Here is a 27,621-nt window from a genome sequence, read left to right on the forward strand (position 1 = left end):
AGGGGGAGAATCTTGTTTCTTTTTTATTTACAATCAAGTGGTAGAAGTGCCCTTTTTCTTGTCGCTGTGTCTTTCAGTAATGGTCTTCCATGCCTTGCGGAGGGTGACTTGGCCCATGAGCAAGGTGATTGTGAAGTTGCGTCTGTACCATTCCCTGGCAGACAAAGACAAAAAGACCAGCCTTAATACACTACTATTCTCTGATATAATACAGGAAGTTAAATGAATATTTAATATCATTTGCATATTTTCAAAATATCTGAGAGTCAAAAGAATTGTGTAACATTTAAAAACATGAACAAATAGTTGATCAGGCAGGTTCCGCTCAATTTAAGATATACTAAAATGTAAGACATACTAAATTACTGAGCAATGTTGGAAATATTACCTATACAGTGGATTCAGAGCTTTCTGGAATTAAATTCATCATAAAGATCAATACGCTGATCAACTAATTGAACATTCCTATATTCGCATTTGATCATGATGTAACATTGGCTATGAATCTTAAATGTTAACATACACAATGGCAATGACTGAGGACCAAATACAGACACTCTTATTTCGTCACACAAAACCATGTATATCAACCATACAATTTGTATTCCCATGTAGTCAAAACAATCAAACCCTAAAGTTTAACTATCTGTACAATTTACATTTTCATTGATCTGATCAATGAAAATGAATTGATGAAGATATGATAGCTGTGAGAACCTTCTTTCTTTATATGAATTTGAAACCACGAGAAAGTTAGCCATTTTAGGAAGGTAACTCCAGGAAGGCTCTTCCTAACCTAAAGTATGTGTTGTTTTGTAAAAGCAAGGCCGACAGACAAGATTTAATTCCATGACTCCCACCCACGCGACACCATCGAAGGAGAGAAACTTTTGCACGGACTCACTTGTTGTAGTTTGCATGTCTTGTCTTGTTTTGATCCAGAAAGCTCTTGTAAAACACTGCCATTTCTTCACTGTCCAGAGCTCGTTTACGTCCTGTAAGGAGAAATAACAAGAACGTCCAGATCAGAGAGGGCCCCACTTTCTCCACATTCAATTTCCTTTTTAAAAGCACTGGCCATTACTTAAAATATAACTAATAAAGATTTATGTTTTGAATTTATTGATATTTTAGCTGGATTACACTTTTTCTTTTTCTTTTTGTGGCTGTATATCACAAATTTAGGTTCCACAATTTAACAATACAATTTTTGGTATGTAGGCAAACACTGAAACCTTTCACTTGATTATGAAAATCCAAAAAAAAAAAAACAATTGTTTTGGCTGTTGTGCAAATCTATGTTTGGTCAGTTGTTCCTTCACCTCAGCTTGTCTACATTTCTGCTGAGGACCTAACACAAAAAAATTGTCAATAAAGTCACAAGCTATGCAAGAGCAGATTGCAGGTTAGTCTCCCTTTCATTTGAGAATCTCATCTTTCCTACAAAGTGCCCGAGTATCGGAGACTGATGTGGTTTTGTGAAGGGCTCTGTTCCCCCAGATAACCCAGAAGCTAGTGTTAGTTTAATGCAGAGAGTCATCTCCTCACCTTGCTCATCCCGCTCAGACAGTCCTTTCTTCTTCAGTTGTGAGATGATGAAAGCATCCTTTTCCTTAAAAACCAACAAACAAACAAATGTTTTCAAATACATTTTCAATAAAAAAATCTTGGTCCACTTAATTGGCTATGAAATAACGTAATTTCAAATAACTACGGCACTAGGCCAAACTTAAATATCCTTTTCTTGTTCGACGCTGCCATCTGCTGGTGGCAAGAGGAATTTCAATGTTTGACCAAGAGTACCGATAGATGACATTTTATTTAAACAGAAATGTGAGCTACATCTGAAAAAATAAAAGCTAACTAATTTCTTTGCAGTACAGTTTGGTTCCAATCAAATTCATGAGTGAGGTACCAGACAGTTTGGGAAAAGTATATTTTAATGTTCCCTGGCTGTGGCTGGTAAAGAACTTGTGTTTGATTCATATAACGTGCCATCATTTCAGTCTGGTATATCAATGTTTTCTCTATATATGGGTGGCCAGATTAACTCAGTCAAACTTAGGAGCTGTCACATATTCTTTCCCCTGAACTCCAAAGGCGGTTAAGTACCATACTTGAAAGGCACTTTAATGGCAGTAACTTCCCCTACCAAGATTTTCCCAGTCAATCCAGGGACCAAACCAGTAACCAGACAGCTCCTAAAACCTTTAGATCGACCGACCGCTTGTATAAACAGACTATGATGGTGACTCAATGCAAACCTTTCTGAAGGATATATTCTGATTGGTCCAGAAATCGTGGTTCCAGTCCTCCGTTTCCTGCCTCAGGTTTCTCAGACGCTTCTCCAACTCCGTTTCATTCTCATGGATGTGATATATGATTGGCCGTAGGTTTGACAGAGGGTTTGGCGGTCCGATCCAGTCGTGCATGGAGTTGGGCGCTGGTCTGAAGGGAGATCTCTGCACACAAACCCACAAACACTAAAAATGTTGCTATTTTTGGTTGGAAGCCTTGCTGAATATTGTTTATCTGTAATTCTTATATTCGTCATGATTCTTGGTTAGGTCTGTCTTGAAAAGTGGATTTTTAACTAGGTGGAGACCTCCAACAAAATAATGGTTGTGTATTTTATTCCTGATAAGATATGACACTGCAACTGAGGTCAATTTTCGGTCAATTTTCCCAGAGTGGGTGGGTGAGTGAGTGAGTAAGACAGAGCGAGTGAGCGAGCGAGACACAGAGAGAGAGAGACAAGGGCAGTGCCAGATCAACAGTGTACCCAGACCCTTTTGGGCCTCCTCTCCAGCTTAGAGCTCCCTGGATAACCACCTCCACGTTTATCCAACTTGCCCTTACCTTACCCTTACTAGGCTATTACAAGTCAAACAGAATGTGGTGTCAATGTTGCTGTGTCACTCTCTTTTGAAATAATGTCATCAATGTATAATGTACAATTATCGTCTACACACCTTCACAAAGTGTCTAGCTTGTTGCCCTGACCACCTGCCCTGCCACCACCCAATCCAGAAACCAAACCACACACCATATCTAGGCGTCATTTGGCGGCACTTTGCCCCCCCCCCCCCCCGGCATGCACACAATTCAACAACCAGTTGAGCTGAGTCTTGCCTCACTAGGAGATGGACAAATTCCCAGTAAGCTGACCAATTACACATTCTATTTTTTAAGGATAGGTTTGTTTAGTTCATTTCAACCGAGACCTCGATGCTGTCATTTAGAATCATAGACAAATTATTTCACTGACTGCTCTATTATTAGGAAGCACACCACTTTGTTGAATCTTCTCACAATGTAGTCAGACATGACCTCGTGTCCCATGGGGGGGGGGGGGGTTCCCACAAACGTTTCACTGTCAAGTTAAAATAACTTTGTTTTGCACTTCCGTAAACACGTTCTCCCTGCTACGTGGGCGAAAGCATGCCTCTGAGTGGCTAACCCTTGCCCTGACCCCACCCTACCTTAACCAACCGAGAGGCAGTTACCGGAGCGCCGTCGGGGTAATAATAATAAATGAGGCGCTGGTTTTCCTGACCTCAAGCGCAACAAGTTTAAAAAAGGGTATTGGAGAAAACCTGTACTTTGCTCCAATTCAAACAACGATCTAAATAAATGGAGATGTGTCAGTCTACTGTAAGCTTCCCAATTGTATCGTATATAATACATTATGGTTTTTGAAGGCGAAAACAATTACACCATTGGACTGTACTGGAGCCCAGCGAGAAGATCCAGCAAAGTGGTAAGTTTTCTCCATAGTGAAGCGACCCGTGAGGTTTTGTTCTGTGCGATTCTTACATTATACCCGGCAACGTTTAAAAAAAACCTATCATAGACTACAATGTAGGCCACTCATCAGAAATCAGCTTCTCAAATACTGTCCGATAGTATTGCTGGAGTCAACAAAACGTCATCGCAAAAACAAAACAGGTGGTTCGCTGCAGACAGACGTGAAGATAAACAACGTCGCGCGGGTGGAGAGAAATAACAAAGGGCATTTAGTTTCGCTGCAAATACTTGAGAACTTGACGAAATACTTGAACACACATCCGAGGTTATCATAATCGGTTGCCTGCTAATCATTTCTTGCCAGACCGCATGTGGGCTGAAGACGCGAGTAGCAGCTCTGTAATTCAATTACAGGCGAAACAAGCTCAGACCTGGAGCTGATACTGCCAATACACTGCAAGTCCCCCTGAGTAAGAACATCAGCTTCACTCCTACACTGGATTGTGTGTTCAGTTATAATATACATAACCTGGTTATAATTATTGTGTGTGTGTGTGTGGGGGGGGTGGCCATAACCTTCTTTACATGGCGTGCTCAGTGCTACTCTTTTAAACGCATTGCCTGCCCACTTGTTTGCCTCGTTCATAATATTGTAGCGAATTCGGGGGACGACGCAACCACGGGAACTGCCGCGGCCGGGAAGCGAACTCGTGTCGCCCGCACCGCGGGAGACATCGCTGACCGCTCGACTAAAGGGTCAGACCCGCCAGCGTGTCTTCTTAACCATGCACGTTACGCTATGATAAGCGGTGTCATGATCACCCAAAACCACTGAGACAAAATGCACATATTATGTGTTACCGCATATTAATCTTCAGATTACATTATAACACCGGTATTCACAGTTCGCCGCTCTATATAACAGTCGTAGAGGGTGTGGTAATCACTCACAAACCTTTGGTAATGTCTCCTGTGTAATAGCCTGCTTGGAGCTGCACTGGCGTCTGACAACGGCCGACACGCCGCGGGGCCGCGGAGCTTCGGCGCTACAGGGACACCGTGACTTCCACGTTAAACGTCTCGCTATTCTCGATGCCATCGGACACACACACACGTGTCTGTCATGCGGCGTTTGGAAGAGGACGATAAAAGCCCGCTGTCTCGGCTCGCCCGCACCTCAGTCCATGTCGGCCGCCCTTCCTCGGGCGTTGCGCAATCACGTGACGCACAGAATATGTTGCACGACCAAAATGCACCCTACGAGTGGCTGAGTCTGTCCACCGGAATTGCTAAACTGGCGACCCCCGCCCCCCAGTAAATACGAACCTCTTTTACATATTGGACACACAATCGCTCATCTTTCTCGCCTGCCGCTAAAAGTCGAAGCCGAGCCGGTATCTGGCAGCGCGGGGGGGGGGGGCGTGAAACTCCGTGTTCGGTCATGCTCGTGACGCCGAGTAACGCTAGCCTCGGCTAATGTGTAGCTCGAGTCTGGGGCGCGCGTCTTTCCACAACAACTCAGATGGCTGTGCGCTGGCTATGCAGGTAAGAACGGGATCACGTGGTTGCTTAAGCGGCACACGTTTCAGAGGGTCCGAAAGTGAATATTGTTTGACCGGGGGACCGACGCAGCCCCGGGGGGGGGGGGGGACCTTCCGTAGCCGAGCAAGCCGATGGCAGTTTATAGACAATGACACCCGCCGGAGCAGTGAACGCGGACTAAGCTGCCGCTTTTAATTTTTCTCGTTAGCTAAAAGCCTGCCCTCGCATAGCGATCTGGAAGCTGCCTTGGACAAAGTAAGCCCCCGTCGTTAATCTGCACACTTCCTGCGTCCAGATCGATCAAGCAGGGTATCAGAAAGCGGCTTTAGAGAGCGACTCCGCTGAACCGAGCCGTTTTCCGGCCGTGGGAGGGGCGACGCCAGCCATCCGACCGCAGTTACGACGGATGGCACAGAGACGGTCGGACCTGCGCCGGAAACACCCTGCCTCGGATTTATCCCCCCGGATGGCGCTTTTCTAGACGATTCGTCTTTAGCCTACGGAAACGACTTTTTTTGTTCTTCCTAGAGACAAAATGTGTGCGAATGTCTTTGGAGTTTTGAAAAGGTGAGGCACGTATGGGCGTTTGGGCAAGCGATGTAGACACAGCGTCCGCGATGGCATTCGTGACCGCGACTGACAGCTCGAGAGGCATCGGGGCTCGTGTGACGGGAGCGTGCGTCTGTTGTATTCTACGGCACCGCGGCGATGGCGATCCGAATTCCGAGTTAGATACCCGTATTGTCGGCCGATCTAAGTAGCGTGGCTCCGGTGACATAATGCGCAAGGCTCCCCCAGCGCATGCGATTTTGCTGGTGTTGAGCTTTCCCCGGAGGTGCAAAACGTTTCGGGGATTCGCAGACGGCGACGTTCATCCCCCACGTTCACCCACGGCTCACTAATGCTGATTTTCTGTGAGGCAGGAGCCTGTTGGCCCTCGCATACTACCAAACCTATTCCTAGCCCCGAGGTCCCTCTCATCACAGACATGGCCATATTCTAATGTCTGTATCAGATAAAAAAAGAATACGGATTTAGCCGACTGTCTAGGCTGACATTGAGCCAGGAGTGGATTTTGGTCAGTTTATCCCAATAAATACTGTGCAGAATGTACGTCAGTCCACCCTTCTGCGGAGATTGCCTATCCCTCAGCCTCTTACATAAAATACTTAATGAAAGTTTATGTGTAATCTATTCTTATTAATATTGATTCTGTGAATATATTCTCACTGCAGTTTTCATATGCAACTATCACATCACCATGCTTTCCAGCGCTGTGATAATGAGAGATGGTTCATGATGCAAGCTCTCCCATGAGCTATTTTCTGAAGTAAATGGGGGGGGGGAAACAATTTCCTTATCATATTCCATGTTGTTACTGTTTATCCTGGAGGTATGTTAAATGTGCTTTGATGTCGACTGTAGTATGTGAGGGGATTTCTGGATAATGGAAGGAATCCTCTCGGTGATTATTAGCTTGTCATTCTTTTCTTTTCTCTCTGAATTCATATTTGGATGCTAGAGGTTGTTCCTCCCAATACATTTCAATTTAAGTAGTCATACTAACTAGAGGCAAGCACTGCAAGTCACTGCCAGTGAGGAGGATTACGCATGCCTGGCTGAGATGAAATGTGATTTATCCCACTTTGAATCTAGCATACGTACTGTGGGGCCCTAGTCACACAGAGACTGCCAAATCGGCACATTCTTGATAATCTCAGGAGGGGAAAAAAAGTAAAAGTGTCAGGACTACACACATGGTTTATCAGCGTGCTCCTGAAACCCACCTTTTGAAATTCCAGAGAGTGACCTGTATATTCAGACTTCATCGCCTTAACGGCTATATCGCCACAGAGTAGGAGAAATTGCCTTACCTGCAAAGCACAGAAATAATTTGAGAACCTTCTCATTGACCAGGGAAAGTAGAGCTCGTCGCTGGCCTTTCACCGGTGGAGTAAGTAGTGTTGAGCTGGGAATAGATTCCACTGCCTTTGGCAAATATAGAGCAGTTTAAAATAAATGAAGCATTTAGTTGGACCACATCTACCTAGACAGGCATTAAAATGCATTCAGAAAAATGCCCTAAAGGATTTGTGATTCAGATGTAGGATGTTAATCAGCTGCAGTGTCTCTCATCATTTGAAACAAGAATGACAAGCTGCTGCCTTCTTACCAGACTGGAATGATAACGGCATTAGATTGGCGAAACGGTGTGACAGTAATCTAATGTGTCAAATGGTTGTCATGTACGTGATGCCACATGTGAGAGCCTGAATTAGTACTTGCTGACCGATTGTGGGGCAGGATTTTACATGAATGACTCACTTTAAATGGTAGCTAGAAGCTTTTCATTTTCTTTTCGTGAATTTGTTTCTGCAGATGATCATTTGATTGTCCTTGCGATGTCTAACAAAAAATGTTTAGCAGAGAACAGGGTCAGTCTAACTGGTTCAACAAAACACCCTTGGTCACAGCTTCAGGACATTTTATTTTCACTCACATCATGCTTTTTCCACTCCTGCTCTTTCTATTTAGGCTGATATGTGTAGTGCACAGTCCATTATTCAGTCTTCTCTTGCATTATCTCCTGTGTCCCATTATCCATGTCCCAGGTTTAATGGTTTGTTTATTAAAACTCAGTAAATTGTCCGTATGTTTGCACCAATATCATCAAGACTTATTTCTGTAAATTAACTTTACTTAATGTGAATGTCGCAGTTTGACCAGTAGGATATGAGTGAACGAAAGCTGGGAAACCTAGCCTTAAACATCTGTAAATTTACCACATTTATTCTAAGCTTTAGTGATATTAGCGGTATTGTCTCATGATCTGTACCCTAACCAGGCCACTCTTGTAACTCCTCATAGATGAGAAATTATATAGAGGTCCATAGACATGTAAATGTTTGCTAGTCTTTCTTTTCAGAAACATTTCCTCATTCCATTTGGTTCAGTGTGGGAAATGAAGGGTGACACCAGATAACTGCTGGCAAATTTACACTACAAGTTGGGCACCTCTGTTGCTGTATGATTACAGTGCTGGCCACATGGTTGCAGCCATCACCAGTTCGATTCCAGCCGGCGACCTTTGTTGCATGTCATACCCCCTCTCTCCCATTTCCTGTCTGCCTCTTCACTGTCCCTGTCTAATAAAGATTAAAAAAAATATATATATATATATATATATGTATGTATATATATAACATTAAAGCTGATAAGTTTGGCCATTCTAGCAGGTACTTTGGCAGGGAACTTGCTACCCTTTCAGTTGCTATCATGTTCTGAAATGTGATAGGTATCATGATGCCCCAGCTACTGTGGCCCTGCTGTAGCAACACTCTGGTCTGAAATATTGTTTATTGTTCTGACTTCCTTTTGTGCTGCTGTGTGTGGCTTTGTTTTTTTCTTTCCTGCAGCCTGTTTGGGAAGCCCTTTGATGGTGGGAAGAGGATGGATCATGGAGGCCCACAGCAACAGCAGCAACAACATCCCACGCAGCAGCAGCAGGCGTTCTACCAGTCGCAGCATCCGACCATGATGCGTCTGTACGAGATACAGAAGGAGGTAGCTTCTCTGGGGCCACAGGTCTGCACCTTCAGCGGCCTGCAGAATGATCGTGACTACAAGCGCCTGGAGCGGGAGCTGACCCGTCTGCTGCTGGAGGCCGACAAGGTGGACACGGAGGGAAAAGCTGAGCTGCAGGGTGCCCGCAAGCGGGCCGCACAGGAAGTGGAGGGCTTGCTCCACTACCTGGAGGAGAACGCCACTCACCCTTCTCGCCTGGCCATCGAGGAGCTGAGCTGTGAGGCACGCAGGCTGGTGGACGAGGGTGTGGTGGCGCCACAGCGTGCCGGAGGGGCGGCAGAGATCAGCGACGAGCTGGTGGACACGCTGCAAGAGCTGATCCTGAAGCTAACCCAGATCAAGACGGAAGGAAGGGTGCCACTTCGCAAAGCACGCTACCGAGCTCTGACACGTCTATGTGCAGTGCAGGACGTGATCGAGGGGCGCACACGCCAGCAGACCCTCTCGCTGCCACTGTCAGAGGATACACACGAGGCGGTGCACCGCATCAACCAGGTTATGGTGCAGGTGAGCGTAGCCCGTAGCCAGCTGGTGGCTCTGCTGATGGGCCTGAGTGGCCGGGACAGCTGCGCCCACTTGTCGCGCATCCTGACGGAGATGATGGTGGAGCTGGACGCCCTGGATGTGTCCGGGAACGCGGCGGTAAGAAACTACCGGAAGCAAGTGGTGGAGGAGATCAACGGACTGCTGAAACACCTGGACCTGGAGGTAGAGGGAGATGATACACGCAGGTGAGCTCATGCCACAAGGCATTCATAAAAGATTTAAAGCTAAAATATGAGATGAGCAGAATTAATCCTTGCTGAGGGTGGGGTTGGGGATGACAAGGATATGCATGTCCCGTACTCAGTGGATGTCTTTGGGATTATCAATTGGGCGCCTTCAATCAGATGCTGTAGTGGATTAGGCTTTGACTGCACTCAAGTAAAGACAGTATTAGCCATAGGCTGGGCAATAATTCAACATGATCATTTATCATCTTTCAGCAGCATTGTGTAGGGATGAAATTTGGATATTGTCCCATCATGACACACAATTTTGTTGTTTAAATGGATGATGACAAGAATCCATAACATTTATTTTAGATTACATTTATCACAAAATGTCTGAAATATTTAAAGGAGTATTTTAGGAAAACTAGTTTTGGTTTAATATTATACTTTACATTATGGTATTTTTGAATATATAAGTAGATATTGTGATATATATATATCAGTATCATGTAATGTTCCCTCATATTGTCCAGCACTTTTATTATAGCAAATAGCATAGTAAAAGTGATTACTTAAAAAGTGAGTTACTCGTTAACATTTAAGGGCTTTAATCAGGAATATATGTCCAGTGATTGGAGCCCATTCTCATCTCACAGCTTGATATATTGATGCTGTTGACAAAACGTCAATATGATGTGCATGGTAGTCTTCAGCATCTACATGAGATGCGCCGAGTTAACCACCACCTTTTAAACCTAAAATTTAACCACTTACCTAACCTCAACCCTAAATCTGAATTACCTAATCTTTATATTATAAATATTCATAAATCATGGCAGAAGGTTAACATTGGAGTCTGTGGAAAACCCTTATTGTTTCATACAGATGCTGTAGGTGATCTTCAAAGCTCGGCGTTTTCGGTTTTTGCCGATTTTCACCGAAAAATACCCAGATTGTTAAACTAATTTTTGCCAGGATTTTATGTTTCCACGGATCCAAACGTTGTTCCTTTTCGTGTGAGGTTATGTAACAATGTCCTCTTGTGGCGAAATTCGGCATGCTGGATGGCTTTGAAAAATAAAAACCGAAAACGCTGGGCCTTGGTTATCTTGCATGTCATGTATGGAGACTTGGTCAACAGCGTCAATACATGACACCATGGGAGGAGAATGTGTTGGGGAGTGGCATGTTGATAAAAGATATTATAAGCTACATCGTCATGTTCCTGACTCTACAGTTGTGATTAGAGCAATTAAAAGGATATTAGTAATGGCTTTAAATTGAATCAGTCAAAGTGAATGCGTGTGTTTTGTTCAGGTATGACTTGGCGCAGAACAACTCCATCCGTGAGATCGAGGCTGTGCGGGGTCACGTCTCCCACCTGCGGGGGGAGATCCTGCGGTATTGTGGAATGGGGGAGTTCAACTTCAGACCAAAGGCTGAGCTGCAGAGCCTTCTAACCCACCTGGACCAAGTGGACACGGCCAAGAACCCCTGCATCCGAGAAGCCCGGCGCCGCGCCGTGCTTGAGGTCCAGGCCATCATCACCTTCCTGGACCTCCGTGAAGCCCTGGCCCGTCGCCAGCCAGGTCCCCATGAGCACCCCTCCCACCGGGCCGTGTGGCTGGTTCTGGGGAGCCTTTCGGACCTCCAGGCCCAGGTCCTGGGCTTCGACGGCAAGCGTGCCGACAAGAGCTACATGATGCTGGAAGAGCTGCTGACCAAACAGCTGCTGGCGCTGGACGCCGTGGACCCGCAGGGTGACGAAGGGACCAAGATGGCGCGGAAGCAAGCAGTCAAATTCGCCCAGAACATTCTCAGCTATCTGGACATGAAGACTGACGAGTGGGAATACTAATTTAAAAAAAAAAAAACGCTGGCTGAAGAATCTTAACAGGATGTGGCGGCCATCTTGATTTTAAAAAATGTTGGATGGAACATCTCTGCGGGAACGGACGGAGCTGATAATGTTTGTATATAAACTGGCGTATTATCGCTCCATGGGCTGGCCTCTGTAAATATTGACAAAAAAATCCCAGAATGCACTGCAGCAGCGTTTGTTTGTTGTTTTTTGTTTCGATTTTGTTTTACTTTTGACGTTGTGGCCTAACCTGAATAGAAGTCAACAGCAACAACAAAAAAAAACTCCTTTTATGAAATACTTTGGACATTTTTATGTTCACTTAATATTTTTCGCGTGCTTTTTGGAAGGTTTACAGAAAACTCGATTTTGAAATCTGCTGTATGCGCGTGTATGTGAGTGTCATCGTCTGCATCATCCCTCGTCGTAGTGTCTGAAGTCTGCTGCACTAGATAGTGTCTGTCCCAGTGGTCGTTTCCTTTCAGCTGCAGTTGATACTGATGAGGTGCCGGAGAATGATTGACTAGCACTGGCATGCCTCTGTGCCCATTAATTGGAGTGAGGACTGGTAAGAATGCCTGCCAAACCACGTTTTGAGAGTCACGGTGCCCGAATTCAGGAGAGAACAGTTTGGGTTTTCAGGGTGAGTGGGTAGTTTATCATTGATCAGTGCGAAACCAATATTTGGATGTTAAGACTAAGAAGGGTATCGGAAAAGGCTGTGAAATACCGGATTTTTACCAAGAGAATGAATTTCAATGTGGCCAGACTGTACTAAGACAGGCAGAGATGTCGAGTACAAATGTCCACCAGGGAGTTAGTGTTGAATAAAGTAAAGTAATCTGCAAGCATAGTATTCCTTTAGAACCGCTATCTGGGGTGTCCGGGTTGCGTGGCGTGGTCTGTTAACATGGGGATCGCCAGTTTGAATCCCCATGTTACCCCCGGCTTGGTCAGCCATCCCCACAGACACAATTGGCCGTCACTGTGGGTGGGAAGCTGGATGTAGGTATGTGTCCTGGTCGCTGCACTAGCGCCTCCTCTGGTTGGTCAGGGCGCCTGTTCAGGGGGGATGGGGAACTGGGAGGAATGGCATGATCCTCCCATGTGCTACGTCCCCTTGGTGAAACTCCTCACTATCAGGTGAAAAGAAGTGGCTGGCGACTCCACATGTATTAGAGGAGGCATGTGGTAGTCTGCAGCCCTCCCCGGATCGGCAGAGGGGGTGGGGCAGCGACTGGGATAGGTCAGAAGAGTGAGGTAATTGGCCGGATACAATTGGGGAGAAAAAGGGAGAAGCAACCCCCCCCCCCTCCCAAAAAAAAGAACCGCTATCGGAAAACTGTTTCATATTTTGGGAGAGATAAAGGTGTGGAACAGTACCAGTCACCTGTGGAGCCAGTCAGATGGCGTGCTCATACAAACACCGGCCCTAATTAGAGAAGAGGATGGTAGGAGTTTACATTGTTGATGCTGGGTCGCTCCCCACTCCTGCGCGACCCCGTTTATCCTCTCAGTATTTTGGTGCATGTCTCTGGTTGCGCTCCAATTCCGTGGCACACTCCCCAAACCCGGCAAAGCCACAGCTGTCGCTGGCCACTGGTCAAAAGACAAATGAAACAGGGCAACCTTTTTTCGTTTCTTTTTTTTTAACATCTTTTTCAATGTGAGCCACCATAACAAGGTGACACCTAGTTGACATTAGATGCAAATGTTATGTCGGGGTGTCTTTATGCATGCTCAATTACCCAGGTAAGAAAATCACAGAAAAGTTGAATCAGTTCATCTGGATACAATGTTTATTGAGAGATATGTTTCATCACAGAAGAGGTCACTTAGATGAGGGATGAAACGTTTCTCTCAATATCAGAGAAAGTTGAATCAGTTCATCTGGATACAACGATACGTTGTATCCAGATGAACTGATCCAACTTCCTTTGATTTTCTTACTCGGATTATTGAGCATGCATAAAGACGATTCTCTCAATAAACGTTGTGTCCAGATGAACTGGTTCAGCTTTTCTGTGATGATGTCGGGGTGTTATTTTCTAAGTTTGCCAGCCAAGATGCTTTGAAAAGGGGATTCGCAGGTATGCTTGACCCCTGTGACTAATAACAAGAGAACTCCTTCGGCGAAGGACACACAAAACCACTCCGCCCTCGTTGCTTGTGTAGTTGGTGAATCCGTGTTACATTTCAAATAGTTGTCATTTGTTTGCTTGATTACATGTGATGGTCGCGTTCAGAGTTAAAGGATTTGTGATGTAGTGTGGGGGGGGGGGATTTTCACAGTTGCTGCTTTGGCTTCCTGTTTTTGTTCACCGCTTGCTATTGACAGAGGCGTGAGACTGCAAGAGGCCCCCCTGGGGTATGGTGGGGGAGTGGCCAGGGAGAAGTTTGCCTTCAGGGCTTTCCTGTCTAACAAGCATTAGGTGAAGTTTAGCTGTTGGTTAAGGTTAGGTGTAGCAGGTAATTGTTAGGGTCAGGTTGGGGTCCGGTTAAGTTTAGGCAAGTTCAGTGAATTTGGCAGAAAGCACTTACACTTTCTGGCACAAAGCCCCAAGGGCAAACTTCTGCCGTGTGCAGGTTAACGCTGGATTGACGCATTAGGGTTAAAAACGCGTCGTCCTGACAGTCGGGCAGTCGATGAACGACAGTAGGTCGTCGTGACGGTGATCGCAGTTGACAGCTCTCCAGAATATCTCTGCAAAGCGACAGGGAGGAGAGGACTTTAAACAAAAGAGAGAGAGAAAAGTACAAGTTCCTGTGCCTTTACTTTAACCCATTCCCTTTGACTTCTTCCCGTCTGAAAGCCACCCTCAGCGTCCAGCTGTCGAAGAGGGCGTGAATGACTTCTCTCTTCTTCTTTTTTCTTTTTTTCTTTTAAGATTTCTGAATGCACAAAAAGCGCCGAATGTGTATCTGGCGAGCAACCTTGGCTACCTTTGCCATGAGAAATTTGCACTAGTTGTCAGAAATCGAGGCACAAGACACAGACTAGGAAATATGGAAACTACATTATATTTAGGCCCGGTGGAACATTAAAGGGTGTGTGATAAACTTGTCGATAGTTTTGGGTCAATGTAGATTGACTAAACACCCCCTTAAGTGTCCCATAGTTTCCAGCGAGGAGCTACCTGATGATGCTGAGGGGAATGTTTACGGCGGCATTTCCCTAGATTATCACCGTTTCTGTGAGCAGTCCCAAATAACCATGTTCCGGTCCACTCCTAACAGAGCCTTCGTCACTTTTCACCACCTGCTATCTGAAAACGTACGGCACGATAACTTGCCCAGATCCTCTATGGGAAGGGGACTGGGCCATGCGGATCACATGGAGACAAGTGTTCAAAACCTGCTCAGCGTGGCTGTCACTGCAATGAGTGTTAAATCACAGCAAACCTTAACGCTCTCTCAAACCAAACCAACCCAGCAACACCTTAAGCTCGCCAGCTGTTTTTGTTTTTTTGTGTATGCAGCATATACTACATATATCATTCATCCCGCCATATCACTTCATGTTTGACGCACGTCCATTATCAGTCGTGCTTGTTTGCCCCGTCACATCAGCTTGGTGAACCAGTGTCCCTGCAAAGAAAGGTCATTCCTGGATCTCACATCCTTCCTCGTTGTGTAAATCTTGGTGGCTGCTGAAACAGTAGAACGTGGCTGGTGAAGTTTGAGTGGCTGTGCAGAATTAAAACGTTAACGTTATCTGCCCCGGGTTGAATGTATAGTCATCGAGGAATGTTATGTTTTTGTATTTCCGAGTACCAAAGTTAATTTCCTTTAAGCGCACTTTTTAGGTTCGACTGTCAGCATTGGATATTATTGTTTTCGGCTTTTTAGCTGTAAATGAGAAGGTGTTGCATTATTATCATTATTATTATTATTTTTTAATCGGCTGTGTTCTCTTGACTCGCCTTTAGCTGCATTGATTGTGACAACATGCTTTCGCCGTTTCTCGTCCGAGATGCGCTTATACAATTAAAAAGCACACAGTGACTGATAAAGGTTGTGTGGATGCGCCAACGATGTCTGTTTTTGAATTTATATTCCCACCCTGAAATAAAAAAAAGGAAAGAAAATGTTAAAAAATTTTGTTTTGTTTGTATGTTCTATTCTTAGATCAAGCAGCTCTCTGGGGGACGCATGGCTTGACATGGTAGCACTGACAATTAACTGCACATTCTGCAAACCCTTTAAAATTGCCCAGTCTGGGCTATTTTAGGACACGTATCACCATGCGACGTTGGATACAAGACATCTCATGCGTTACAAATCCACTCATCCCTCCCTCCCCCCCCCAAAAAAAAGTAAGTGTAGCTGACACTCGTGGCAGCTTACAATAATGAGTCGGTACAGTGTCTTGCTTAAGAGCACACTGAGAAGACACATGGCTGCTCTGTGAAGTGAACCAGCGACACTGCAACCACTCACTAAGTCTCTCACCCAAAACCTTACAGTAGATTTACAGATATGCATTACTGAGCTTTGCTGCCTATGGAAACCGGATGATCCACTGTGGCGACCCCTAACGGCAGCAGCCGGAAGAAGAAGATTGAGCTTTGCTGCCAATACCTGTTTTGTTTTTTTTTTGGTCATTTTTAAATACCCATAGACTCTACACTGACTACGACACACTGCAGAATAGGTAGAAAGGACGCTAAGACTGCATTTACATGAGCAAAGTGTGCCATAAACTGTCTCTCAATTGCCTGGGACCACACCTTTGGCTCCGCCCACTCTGATTCTTCTGGCCTGGCATCATGACGTGAAACAGCGGTATTTATTTAGTGTATCTGAACTGCATACTGTTGATGAACGCATTTCACCAGCGGGGTACGACCAGAGACGGACGGATGCAGGTCAGAACAGATGGTCTCTCTAACCCCGAGAGATAACAAGCTCACGTTTGTTTTTAAAGAGGACTCTAATTTGCATAAACATTCTCAAAAAGCAAATCTGTGAGGAATACAGTTAAACCCCGGATATCATCGCCGAGACAGACCAATCTGATTTCCATCCATTGTCTGAACCGCTTATCCTGCTCTCGGGGTCGCGGGGATGCTGGAGTCTATTCCAGCAGTCATTGGGTGGCAGGCAGGGAGACATCCTGGACAGGCCACCAGGCCATCACAGCCCCCCCCCCCCCCCACACACACACACACACACACACATACCTTGGACTATGGGAGGAAACCAGAGCCCCCGGAGGAAACATCCAGCTATTTCCTGTGGCACCGTGCCATTTGAAGAGTGGAGTGGTGGGGTGGACTGTTGAGTTATGATTAAGTTTACTAAATACGTTTTCTTGAATATCAGTCTTATAACACCTTTCCATAATAGGTTTGCTCTGAAATGTACGGAGTCCGGGAGGTGACACGGATGTGAGGTTTTTTTTTATAAACCGCGCATGTGCTCGATCCAATACACCACACATGCGTTTTATAACTCACACGCAACACGATCCCTTTCTTTATCTGGCAGATCGCTCCGGTTGCTCTCTAACCACATCAGGCCAAAGCAAACTAACAAAGTGCATCTTCACATTAGAACAACGCCGTCCTACCCAGGTCACCGAGCCTCCGCGTACTCCTCCGTCTGCAGTCCGTCTCAGACCTTCTTGTGTTTAAGTCCACCGAATTCACTGATCCTAGTCTGGCATCGTGACACGAACCAGCAATTTCCCGGTTTAAAAAGGTGATTATCCAATGAGCACCGTGGGTGGGTGAGACTAACGATTAGCCAATCAGGGCCATGGGCGGGACGCCATTGTCAAGTTGTTGCCAAGCGTTAGACGGCACGTTCTCAATTATCGCCCAACAACGTCCATATGTTGTCATGGCTACGCATCCGCGTCGACTTAAACAGACGTTCGAATCCCCCTCCACGGACATCGGTTAGAGAGGAGGAGGCAGCGCCAGACTGAAGATGGAAATGGTGAGGCGCGTGTGTGAGTCACACACACACACACACGCACACACACGCCTCCACACCCAGAAGATACAATATGATTTGATTTTCCATTATCAGGGATTTCCCGCGGCAGTGACGGCCTCAGAGGAACCGAGTTTGGATAAGTCATGCGTGAGGAGGAAGGACCTTTCAAACTTCGAGGTCAACACTGAGTCACTTTCGGAGAAACTCCCATCCGCTCCATGGCGCGCAGTACAATACAGTAATGGAGCAATTTCTTTGTGGGCGAAAGGCAATTCACAGTCCCCGTTTTTGTCTCTTAGCACACGTCCATACTCACATCTATAAAGCAGTGACACACCCATTTTGGCTCCAGCACTGTATTCTCACCATAGACTAATTTCATTGCAGTAATCCTGGAATAGTTCATATAAATATATATACATATAAAACAAAGGCATAGCAATCTGCAGTTAAACTGTGATTGAAATTTACTTTCCACCATAAAAACACGTCGCCGAAGCAGCTGCAAACATAACCAAGACTGAAACCCAGTCATAGGGCTCACTGAGCAGCGCTATTTTAGATATGGCCGCTAGAGGGCGCCAAATAACAAGTCCAGTACGTTACCTATGGGGCTTAAACGTACACGAGGTAGTGGGCGGACGTAACATGGTGGGCTTGTACAGGAGGACACTTGGCTCCCATTCAATGTCGTCACCCAATGACAATGTGAAGGTGCCCTACCCATCACACAGAGGCGTACAGGCCCAGATGTCCATTACTGGAGCATCAATAGGAAGCGCATTTCAACACCGTTCAATCCACAACATGGGTCACAGCCCAGCTGACAAGGATGAGCTTTGAAAGATTCAGACTGTAAGTCAAATTTTTATCATTTACCATTAGCTACATCCGTTGTTGTTGTGGTTGTTTTTGTTTTGTTTTTTGAGGGGGGGGTGTTGTGATTCAGTACAATCAATACAAACGGCCACTTTAATTTTATGAAATCAACCCCCCTTTTTTATACGATTAATGTGTTTGTTTGCTTTTTTCCCCCCAGATGTCTCGTTTGGGAATGAAACCGGTGTCAAAATTTGTTGCATCCGTTTCCTGCGATCTGAACCAACCCTGAGTCCAGACAGGCCGTTTAACCCCTCAGCTCTAGTTTCTACATGAGTGTACTAATCATGCCCCACCACCACCTTTAGGCCTTCCCTCAGCCCGTAACAGAGCGGCTCAGGGGTCGTTATGTAACTTTCCACCCTCCTGCCTCGCAGAGCCAGGGACCTTGATGTATTCTGCATGACATAACACACCCCCCCCCCTATTATAAACACACTGTACCATCCTCATCCTATCTCCTTTTCTCTGTTGTGTGTGTGGTTTTTTTTCTCTTTTGGATTGTACCACTTCGCTGCAATGGCGACACAACCGTTACACACAGTGCAAACAAATGCGTTAGCTGAAAAATAAAAGATACGCTATGCGTCCAGTGTTGGTTCAGGGTTATATACCAATTGGTGCAGGTTGAAGCCTGGAAACTGGAGGAAGCTCGGCAGCATTTTGATAATATGCTCAAGGTCTTCACTATCGCATTCAAATAGGTTTCAATGCTCCTCGAGTCAAGTTTGTCTTGCACACAAAAAGCTAATTTATTGCACAAATTAAACGACAGTTGAGTAATCAAGACAACAGTTCATTGTGAAACCACAAGCCTGGAAGAACATGAGGACATTTACTGGATAGACTTTAGCAGCTGGAATGGATGCTGAGGTGTTGCTCCACTTCTAGTTGTGTTACCTCTCCTTCTAATTTAACATACTGGTTATTGGTACAGCGTTTTGTGTGTGTGTGTGTGTGTGTGTGTGAGCGTTGGGGAGGTCGGTCAGTTTTTCGTGTTCACAGACAAACTGTCATAGCGCTCTGTTCAGATTAGCTTCCAGCTAGTGGCAGATGGTTTATCTCCACAACATCAATATTTCATATCCTTTTAAATTAGACATTAGACTTGTTCAGATCCCCACCCCACTGGTTTCGCCATGATTCAGATACACGTTAAAGGTACACACTGCAGAAAAATCTGCTCTCAACATTTTCTTATGTCACGATTGTTAGGTTTTTGCTCTGCTGGCGCTCTCTATGAGGAGTGTCATGGGGTATCTGGGATAAAGTGCGGCATCCCGGCGTCTTTCCAGCTGGCTGGAGTTGTTGGGTGGGAATCAAGGCTCCATCTGTCTGTACTGAATGTGGGTTATGATGGCTAGTTTTGCTAAAAAGCCATGCCAAATAAACACGTAGCACAGGCTAGAGGAACAGCTGGGAGACCCATTTCCCCCCTCTGGTCTCCCCTGTGAGAAACTCTGTGTTTCCCCAGAATATGGCCTATACACGGACACGGCTGGCCAGTGAACAGTCATAGATCTCAGTTGAGGACCACAAGCTGGGAGAGGTTTAGGTTAACTCTTATTTATCCAGGTGACGCCCCCCCCTCAAGCCCACAAAGGTCATTTTCAGCAACACCCTCCTCCACTTGAGTTCCCCACCAACACCTGAACTGATCCAGTACAGCATCTGTCTTCCGTTGTTGGGCCGCTGAGCAGCTTTACTGGAGCCGTTGTGATTTAAGCGTCTCCCTCGCAGGCAAACTACCTCGATGTCTGTCAAAGAGCTAGGGAGGAGAGAGCGTAACTCACATCAATTTTCCTGCCCAACCTTTTCCCCGGCCAGATAGGAGGGATTGGAGCTGGCGACCGTCCAGTAATAAGGCCGCTTTGCTGATGTTAAAGTTACTGCGGCCTCGTTGTTGCAGGGAGGGAGACAGCCCGACGCGCCCCTGCAAATGAAATGCTACTTACATAACCGCCTTTCAGCCCGGGCCACAGATTGCCTCCTTAAGAGGAAAGAACAAAAACCTCTCCTGCGTAGTATCTGTCTACGTGTGCGTGTGTGCATGCATGTATGTACACTCACCGAGCACTTTATTGGGAACACTATACTAATAGTGGGTGGGGCCTCCCTCTGCTCTCAAAACAGCCTCAGTTCTTCATGGCATGGACTCCACAAGATGTTGGAAACATTCCTTTGACATTCCGGTCGTGTTGACATGATAGCATCACGTAACTTCTGCAGATTTGTCAGATGCACGTTCACGCTGCGAATCTCCCGTTCTAACCACATCCCAAAGGTGCTCCATTAGCTCGACCGGGAAGGCCACTTGAGAACATTGAACTTATTGTCATGTTCATGAAATCAGTTTGAGATCACTTTTGCTCTGAGACATGGTGCATTACCATGTTGGTAGTAGCCGTGAGAAGATGGGTAACTTGTGGCCATGAAGGAACGCGCATGGTCAGCAACAATACTCAAATAGGCGGTGGCGTTCACGTGATGATTGATTGGTCTTAACGGGCCCAAAGTGTGCCAAGAAAACAATCCCCATACCATTACACCACCAGCAGCCTGGACTGTTGACACAACGCAGGTTGGGTCCATGGTTTCATGCTATTGGCGCCAAATTCTGACCCTACCATCTGGGTGCATCAGCAGAAACCGAGATTCATCAGACCAGGCTACATTTTTCCAGTCTTCAGCTGTCCAGTGTTGGTGAGCCTGTGCCCACTGCAGCCTCAGCTTTCTGTTCTTGGCTGATAGAAGTGGAACCAGACGTGGTCTTCTGCTGTTGTAGCCGAGCCGCCTCGAGGTTCGACGTGTTGTGCATTCTGAGACGCTTTTCTGCTCACCACAATTGTACAGAGTGGTTATCTGAGTTACCGTAGCCTGTCAGCCCGAACCCGTTTGGCCATTCTGCGTTGACCTCGCTCATCAACAAGGCGTTTCCGTCCGCAGAACTGCCTCTCACTGGATTTTATTTTTGTTTTTCACACCATTCTGAGGAAACTCTAGAGACTGTTGTGCGTGAGAATCCCAGCAGCTCAGCAATTACAGAAATACTCAAACCAGTCCATCTGTCCCCAACAATCATGCCACGGTCGAAATCACTGAGATCGCATTTTTTCCCCATTCTGATGGTTGATGTGAAAATCAGCAGAAGCTTCGAACCCGTATCGGCATGATTTTATGCATTGCACTGCTGCCACACGATTGGCAGATTAGATCATTGCATGAATAAGAAGTACAGGTGATGTACAGGTGTTCCTAATTAAGTGCTCAGTGAGTGTATGTATGTATGTATGTATGTATGTATGTATGTATGTATGTATGCATCTATCTATCTATCCATCCATCCATCTATCTATCATTCTGAGCATGTTATTTCCATGGAATCAGAAAAGGCAGTACAGACACAACAGAACAGACACAACAGAAAAATCCAGGAATGGGAAATAGATTTTTTTTTTTTGTTTACTGTGGACACATCTCTATGGTTACGGAGCCCGAACCTGACAGTGACGGTGATGATGCCATATTTGGCCAGTTGCCCTAGCAACAGCAGCAGTGAATCACACTCCTTCATGGCAGCTGCCGTGTTTGCCCAGCGGATATTATCGTGCGTCTCCACTCCTCCGTATCCTAATCTAACATTCACTAAGAACCAGCATCCGAGGGGGGTCAAAGTTCACCGGCACATCAGAACTAGATAGAGAGTTATCTAACATAACATGTGTCCTCCAGGGGTAGGGTTCGTTCAATAACGCTCCCTGTATAAGCTGCCCCGGGTGGGGGGCATCAGCTGAGTGAGTATCCATCTGAGTGCCCATTTGTCCTTCACTGAAAAAAAAAAAGTGGAATTTCTATAGTTGTCCTTTTCTGAGAGAGATGGGGGTTAGATTCGTTCTGCAGGATCTTATGAAAATACATGCTGTGGTAAGTTAGTGCCTCCCTGCTGGATTTGAGTCCACGTTTGAAACACATTTTAAAGACGCTATAGATTCAAGCCGGATTAAACCGGTGCATTAACGGAGGCCTCCCTTGCACCGTCAAACACGGATGAGTGCCCGTATAGTGAGCTGGCATGGACGTCTATGTGCCAAAGCGGCGGGGGGGAGAGCCAGCGTGTCGTACCGTTTAATTATTAAAATCCATACGTTCTAATATTGGAGACATTTCTTGGAGCAGAAGGCTGCAAAAGATAGTGCTCTTAGGGCGGCCCACATCACGCTTCTGCAGAAACCTCACCAGCAGGTAGACTACTAGACGGGCACACCACCAGTCAAACTCTAGAGGGCAGCCCATCATTGAGGCATGTCTGTTGGTTTCCCGAGGTCTGGTTTCCCTCTCACCTTCAGCACTGAGGCCTTCTGAGTGGGGAGAGCTACAGTGCATGGTGGTGTATTTGGGTTTCTGGTACGGTGGGGAGCTGTTTCCTCCCCTGTGGGTGTCTTTGGTGTTTGCTTAACCCATCTCTAATGTTAGGGTCAAACCGGCCCCTTTTTCATTTTTGGCAACATTAACAAAAAAGTATATAGTAGATATTTCTCTCAGCACGACACCATCTCTGCTCGCCTCAGTAAGTGTAGCATATATGTTGAAGGAAAATTAAATGTCACGGGTGAGCGTATGTAAACTTCCCCCGCCAGTGTATTTTCACCGCAGAGACAACCTGCTTGTGGGAATTGAAGCTGAAAGGCCGGGTGAAAACAAATAGGCCCAAACTTATTTGAGCTTTGCAAAGGTAAAAGAAACAGTACAGTGCTTGTTCCTCACACCGTGTTTCCATCCATCCATTATCCAATCCAAAACACTTACCCTGCGCTCGGGGTCACGGGGATGCTGGAATCTATGTCAGCAGTCATTTCGTTTAAATCTTTTCTCTGACACACACACACACACACACACACACACACACACACACACACACACACACACACACACACACACACACACACACATGCATGCATGCATGTACTTGTAGCTTGGAGCAACAACATTCAAAGGGGACACACGGATCAGGAAGAGCCCCATCCTGCTTCATCTGACCTGCCCCGCCATTGTCTGAGCTAAATGTGTGCGTGTGTGTGTGTGTGTCCGTCTTTCTGTCTGCATATCTGAGTGTGTGTCAAGAGATCATAATCAACTCTGAAGTGATCGAGACGTTTCTTTATCCCTGCCCACATGCAAAGCTCCTCCAGCGTTATTCTGCTCATAAAACTTCTATCAAACGCTCTTCTTTTTCACTGTTACTGGTTCACGTGTTGTTGTTCAGAAAAGAAGTTGCCATTTTGTTTTTGTCAAAGAAATTGACCAAATGTGAATGGATAATAATAATAATAATAATAATAATAATCATGCCTTCTTATAAGAAACTGATTTGTTCCATTTATCATATTTTATTGTGTTTACTCTTTGTATTGTCTGAGGTTTGTCCTTTACCTGTTTGTCTTTGTCTGTTACGGACCCTGAGTTTACAATAAAGTTTTGAATTGAATTGAATAGCGCTTTTCTAGACACCCAAAGAGCTTCACATTGAAGGGCGGTAACTCACTTCAACCACCACCAATGTGTAGCACCACCTGGGTGATGCACAGCAGCCATTTTAATAATAACAATAATAACAACAACAAGAATAATAATAATAACCATTGTGCTTATAGCGCTTTTCTAGTCACCCAAAGCGCTGTATAAATGCAATAGATGTTATATAAATGCAATAGCACTATATACATTTGCGCCAGAACGCTCACCACACATCAGCTTGAGGTGGAGAGGAAGGAATCATTGAGCCAGTTACATGGGGGGATGATTAGGTGGCCAGATGGAGAGAGCCAGGTTGGGAATGTTGCCAGGACACTGGGAAACCCCCTAGTCTTTGTGATAAGTGCCATGGGATCTTTAATGACCACAGTGAGTCAGGACCTCGGTTTAACGTCTCGTCCGAAGGACGGCATCTCCTACAGCACAGTGTCCCTGTCACTGCACTGGGGCATTGCGATTTGATAATTGTTGTTTTTATTAGGACCAGAGGGAAGACTGTCCCACCAACACTACTTCCGGCAGCAACTCAGTTTTCCCGGGAGGTCTTCCATCCAAGTACTAGCCAAGCCCATACTTGCTTAGCTTCCGTCATTTGGCAGAGCCAGTGTATATGTTGGTATGGCTGCCATCAGGGGCGAAAATCTGATATCAACTTTGGAGGGGACAATCAAACCATTGTGATGTAAAGGGCGGGGGATCGCGATCTTTTGAAACTTAAATATGCACTTTTAAGTGTCTATGATCAGCACAGGTGCTTTCGTTGTGTATTATTAATATTATTGAAATGACATAGTTATGTTTATAGTGATATATTGGGGGGGCTATATCATATTTTTCCCAGGATGGGGGGTCGTGTCCCCCCCGTCCCCACCAGGATTTCCACCTATGGCTGCCATACCAACAGCGGGCATTAATCGTAAGCAGCGATGTTTGGTGCATGCTTTGCAGTATGTCCATTGGCCTATAGGAATTATTTTGTCAAAGGATAGTCCCACGCCGGCCCGGCCCCGCGGCCAACAGATTGACACACTGCCAGCATCGTCCACCAAGCAGGTTTGCAAGGGGGGGGGCATGCCCGTCCATGCCCAACGTAGGGTTGAGGCCTGCCGCACCGTCGCCAGGTATGTTTCTTTTTTGTTATTGATATTATTGAAAAATGAAAGCCACTTTATTTTGTCATTGTATTCTTCCAATGTTTCCTCTTCTTCTGAGAGTTAGCCTCACTATTTATAATTCTCTTCAAAAAAATGCTTTGCTGCATACTTATGATGTACACGATTTACGATGTGGGTATGCAGAAAACAGTCAACAACGCCTCTAATTAAATCTGAACATGAGTGTAGCATTGCCAAAGGGTGGAGAGTTTGGTATGAGGTCAATGAAGTGCAAAACAACTTGCAAACTATTTCAGTATGCGTGAACTGTGCACATCTATGGCATTTAGTTGTTGAGCAAAGCAGCAGCCAATTTGGGATGGAGTGCAAGGCTCTTTAAAACCTCCTGAGACCATGCAGAATGAAGTATAAGATGCAGAAATGTGCATGTGAAGCATGGCATCATATGAGGCCGCATGGTCTCAGGAGGTTTTCATAAATAGCCTGAAGCCAAGCCTTATGACAAACAGGTTGCTTTCCATATCTGCACTCCAGGTCTTCTTTTAATTGCCATAATAGAATGATTAGCTAAGTGTCTGATGTGTGAACCATCTGTTTTTCCAGTGCACCAACCTTCCTCCAGCACCGGGCAGGTAACTGGACACTGATACATGGATTGGAACTGGAGGCCAGTAGATGGCTGATAGCACCAGCATCCAGTCCAGGGTGTTGCCCTGCCTGCTGCCCAATGCCTGCTGGGATAGGCTCCAGCATCCCCGCGACCCTGAAAGCAGGATAAGTGGTTTGGATAATGGATGGATAGATGGATTCTTACAATGAATTTGTTCTCTGCATTTAACCCATCCTATTGTATAGGAGCAGTGGGCAGCTGCAGCACCTGGGGACCAACTCCAGTTCATCTTTCCATTGCCTTGCTCAGGGGCACAAACAGGAGTATTAACCCTAACATGTATGTCTTTTTATGGTGGGAGGAAACTGGAGCATACGGAGGAAATCCACGCAGACACAGGGAGAACATGCAAACTCCACACAGAAAGGACCTGGGATGGCCTGGGGTTCGAACCCAGGACCTTCCTGGATATTTGGAATCTGGCAGAGGAAAAAAAATCCATCCATCCGTTAACCAGACCGCTTATCCTGCTCTCAGGGTCGCGGGGATGCTGGAGCCTATCCCAGCAGTCATTGGGTGGCAGGCGAGGAGACACCCTGGACAGGCCGCTAGACCATCACAGGGTAATTAGGGTGTGTAGGGTGTAAATGTGATCTGTAGTGCGGTGATTTAGTAAAAAGCCAATCTGACTCTTGCTCAAAATAAAAAATAAATTATTATTATTATTAAATAATTCTCAAATAAATATTACAGTGTAATAAAATTTTGACTTTTACTATGATGATAGACAGTTACAGTCATTGTTTTTAGTTGGACTTGCACTGTTCTGGTGTCAGTCTGCATTATTTTTGGCCCCATTGGTCTTGAGTTGGACTCAGATTCCATAAACTTTGGCCTCAGACTTGACTTGGACTCGCCCCCATAAAAACTTGGTCTGGATTTGACAATGCGGCTACTTGTTTTCACTGCTTGAAATTATGAAACGCACTCTGTTTTAGCCAGAAACATGGAGAAAACTGATCCATCCAGCCTCTCCCAAACTAGGTTTAATAAACACACTCCCATTGAATTCCCAACTCTTTGGAGTTTACATACCACGCTGATCAGCTTTACCATCTGGTGGTTAATTCATTGGCGGACTGGCCTCTCAACAGAAAACTCCTCTATTTTAATTGAGAGTCCAGAACAGGTTTAAAAAAACAACTATACCAATACCAAAGAATTATGTCCAGACAAGGAAGCAAAGTGTGCTGCAGCCATCAGCTTTATTACTATCGATTCCTGGTTGAGCTGCAAGGGCCCATGGAGTCATGGCTCTCTCACTTCCTCGTTTTGCTTTTTTTCTATTCCCTCTGCTCCACACAGCAACCGGGCCGGAGTCCAAGACGAGACTCCGGGTCCACCTGACCGTCTGCACGTCCTCCAGCTGGACGCGGTCTGTCTGGGAAGACCAACAGGAATGTAACACACCTCTCTCTCCCTCGCTGACAGAGTAAACAAGACACGAGGCTGCACAGCACAACTTAACTCGTCCTAAACAAACAAATGCTGGGGGACTTTTACATCACACTTCACTTGTCAGGCCAATGCACCAAAGATTTGCATTGATCTCAACTGTGGAATGATCTGAAATAACCGGACTGTCAGCATCCCAAGTAACCCACAGCAGTGTGCAAGGGTTAAAAGCCATAGTGCCCTGGTAATGGATTTCATAACAATGCATACAAGAACTTCAAGTTAACCATTCCAGACCTCAATTCAGTAAATGCATTATGCCTATCAATGGCCATGGAGGCCAACTATCTTGTAAATTATTTTACAATGTGTTTTAATGTTGTGCAGCTGCTCATTGGTGGCTTTATCTAAAAAAAAGAAAAAAAGTAAAGCATCCTTGGGTTCCTTGAAAGGCGCTATACAAAACTAAGTTATTGTTGTTGTTGTCGTCGCTGTTGTTTATCAGGGCAGGTGTCTTTTTATTTCAAATGGGTGAAAATCTCCTTTTAGATTAAATCCCTCCACAAGAGTTACATTCCAGTCAGATTTCAGCTGTGTCTGAATGCATTTCAGACAGTTTGTCCCCGTGTTTCCATTTTC

The 27,621-nt window shown here is 45.6% G+C and overlaps 2 protein-coding genes across 4 annotated transcripts; one reads left to right on the plus strand and one right to left on the minus strand.

Annotated features, from left to right (window-relative positions):
- Positions 1 to 7: 7 nt before the first annotated feature.
- On the minus strand, positions 8 to 4,989 carry LOC130126254 (cytochrome c oxidase assembly factor 8). Its single transcript, XM_056295682.1, has 5 exons — positions 4,703 to 4,989; positions 2,265 to 2,462; positions 1,549 to 1,612; positions 905 to 995; positions 8 to 154 (listed from the first exon to the last, which is right to left on the minus strand). The coding sequence occupies exons 1-5, from the start codon at positions 4,844 to 4,846 to the stop codon at positions 34 to 36; spliced, it is 618 nt and encodes a 205-aa protein (XP_056151657.1). The 5' UTR covers positions 4,847 to 4,989; the 3' UTR covers positions 8 to 33.
- Positions 3,550 to 13,719, plus strand: bag5 (BCL2 associated athanogene 5). 3 transcript variants are annotated; one of them, XM_056295681.1, is made up of 3 exons: positions 3,550 to 3,760; positions 8,706 to 9,605; positions 10,905 to 13,719. In XM_056295681.1, exons 2-3 carry the CDS (start codon positions 8,740 to 8,742, stop codon positions 11,443 to 11,445), a joined length of 1,407 nt encoding a protein of 468 aa, XP_056151656.1. In that variant the 5' UTR covers positions 3,550 to 3,760; positions 8,706 to 8,739; the 3' UTR covers positions 11,446 to 13,719. The 3 variants fall into 3 exon arrangements, with proteins under 3 accessions (XP_056151656.1, XP_056151655.1, XP_056151654.1); XM_056295680.1 differs by lacking the exon at positions 3,550 to 3,760 and adding an exon at positions 5,104 to 5,292; XM_056295679.1 differs by lacking the exon at positions 3,550 to 3,760 and adding an exon at positions 5,303 to 5,856.
- The last annotated feature ends 13,902 nt before the right edge of the window (positions 13,720 to 27,621 follow it).

Source organism: Lampris incognitus, chromosome 16 (assembly GCF_029633865.1).
Source record: "Lampris incognitus isolate fLamInc1 chromosome 16, fLamInc1.hap2, whole genome shotgun sequence".
Taxonomy (NCBI): Eukaryota; Metazoa; Chordata; class Actinopteri; order Lampriformes; family Lampridae; genus Lampris; species Lampris incognitus.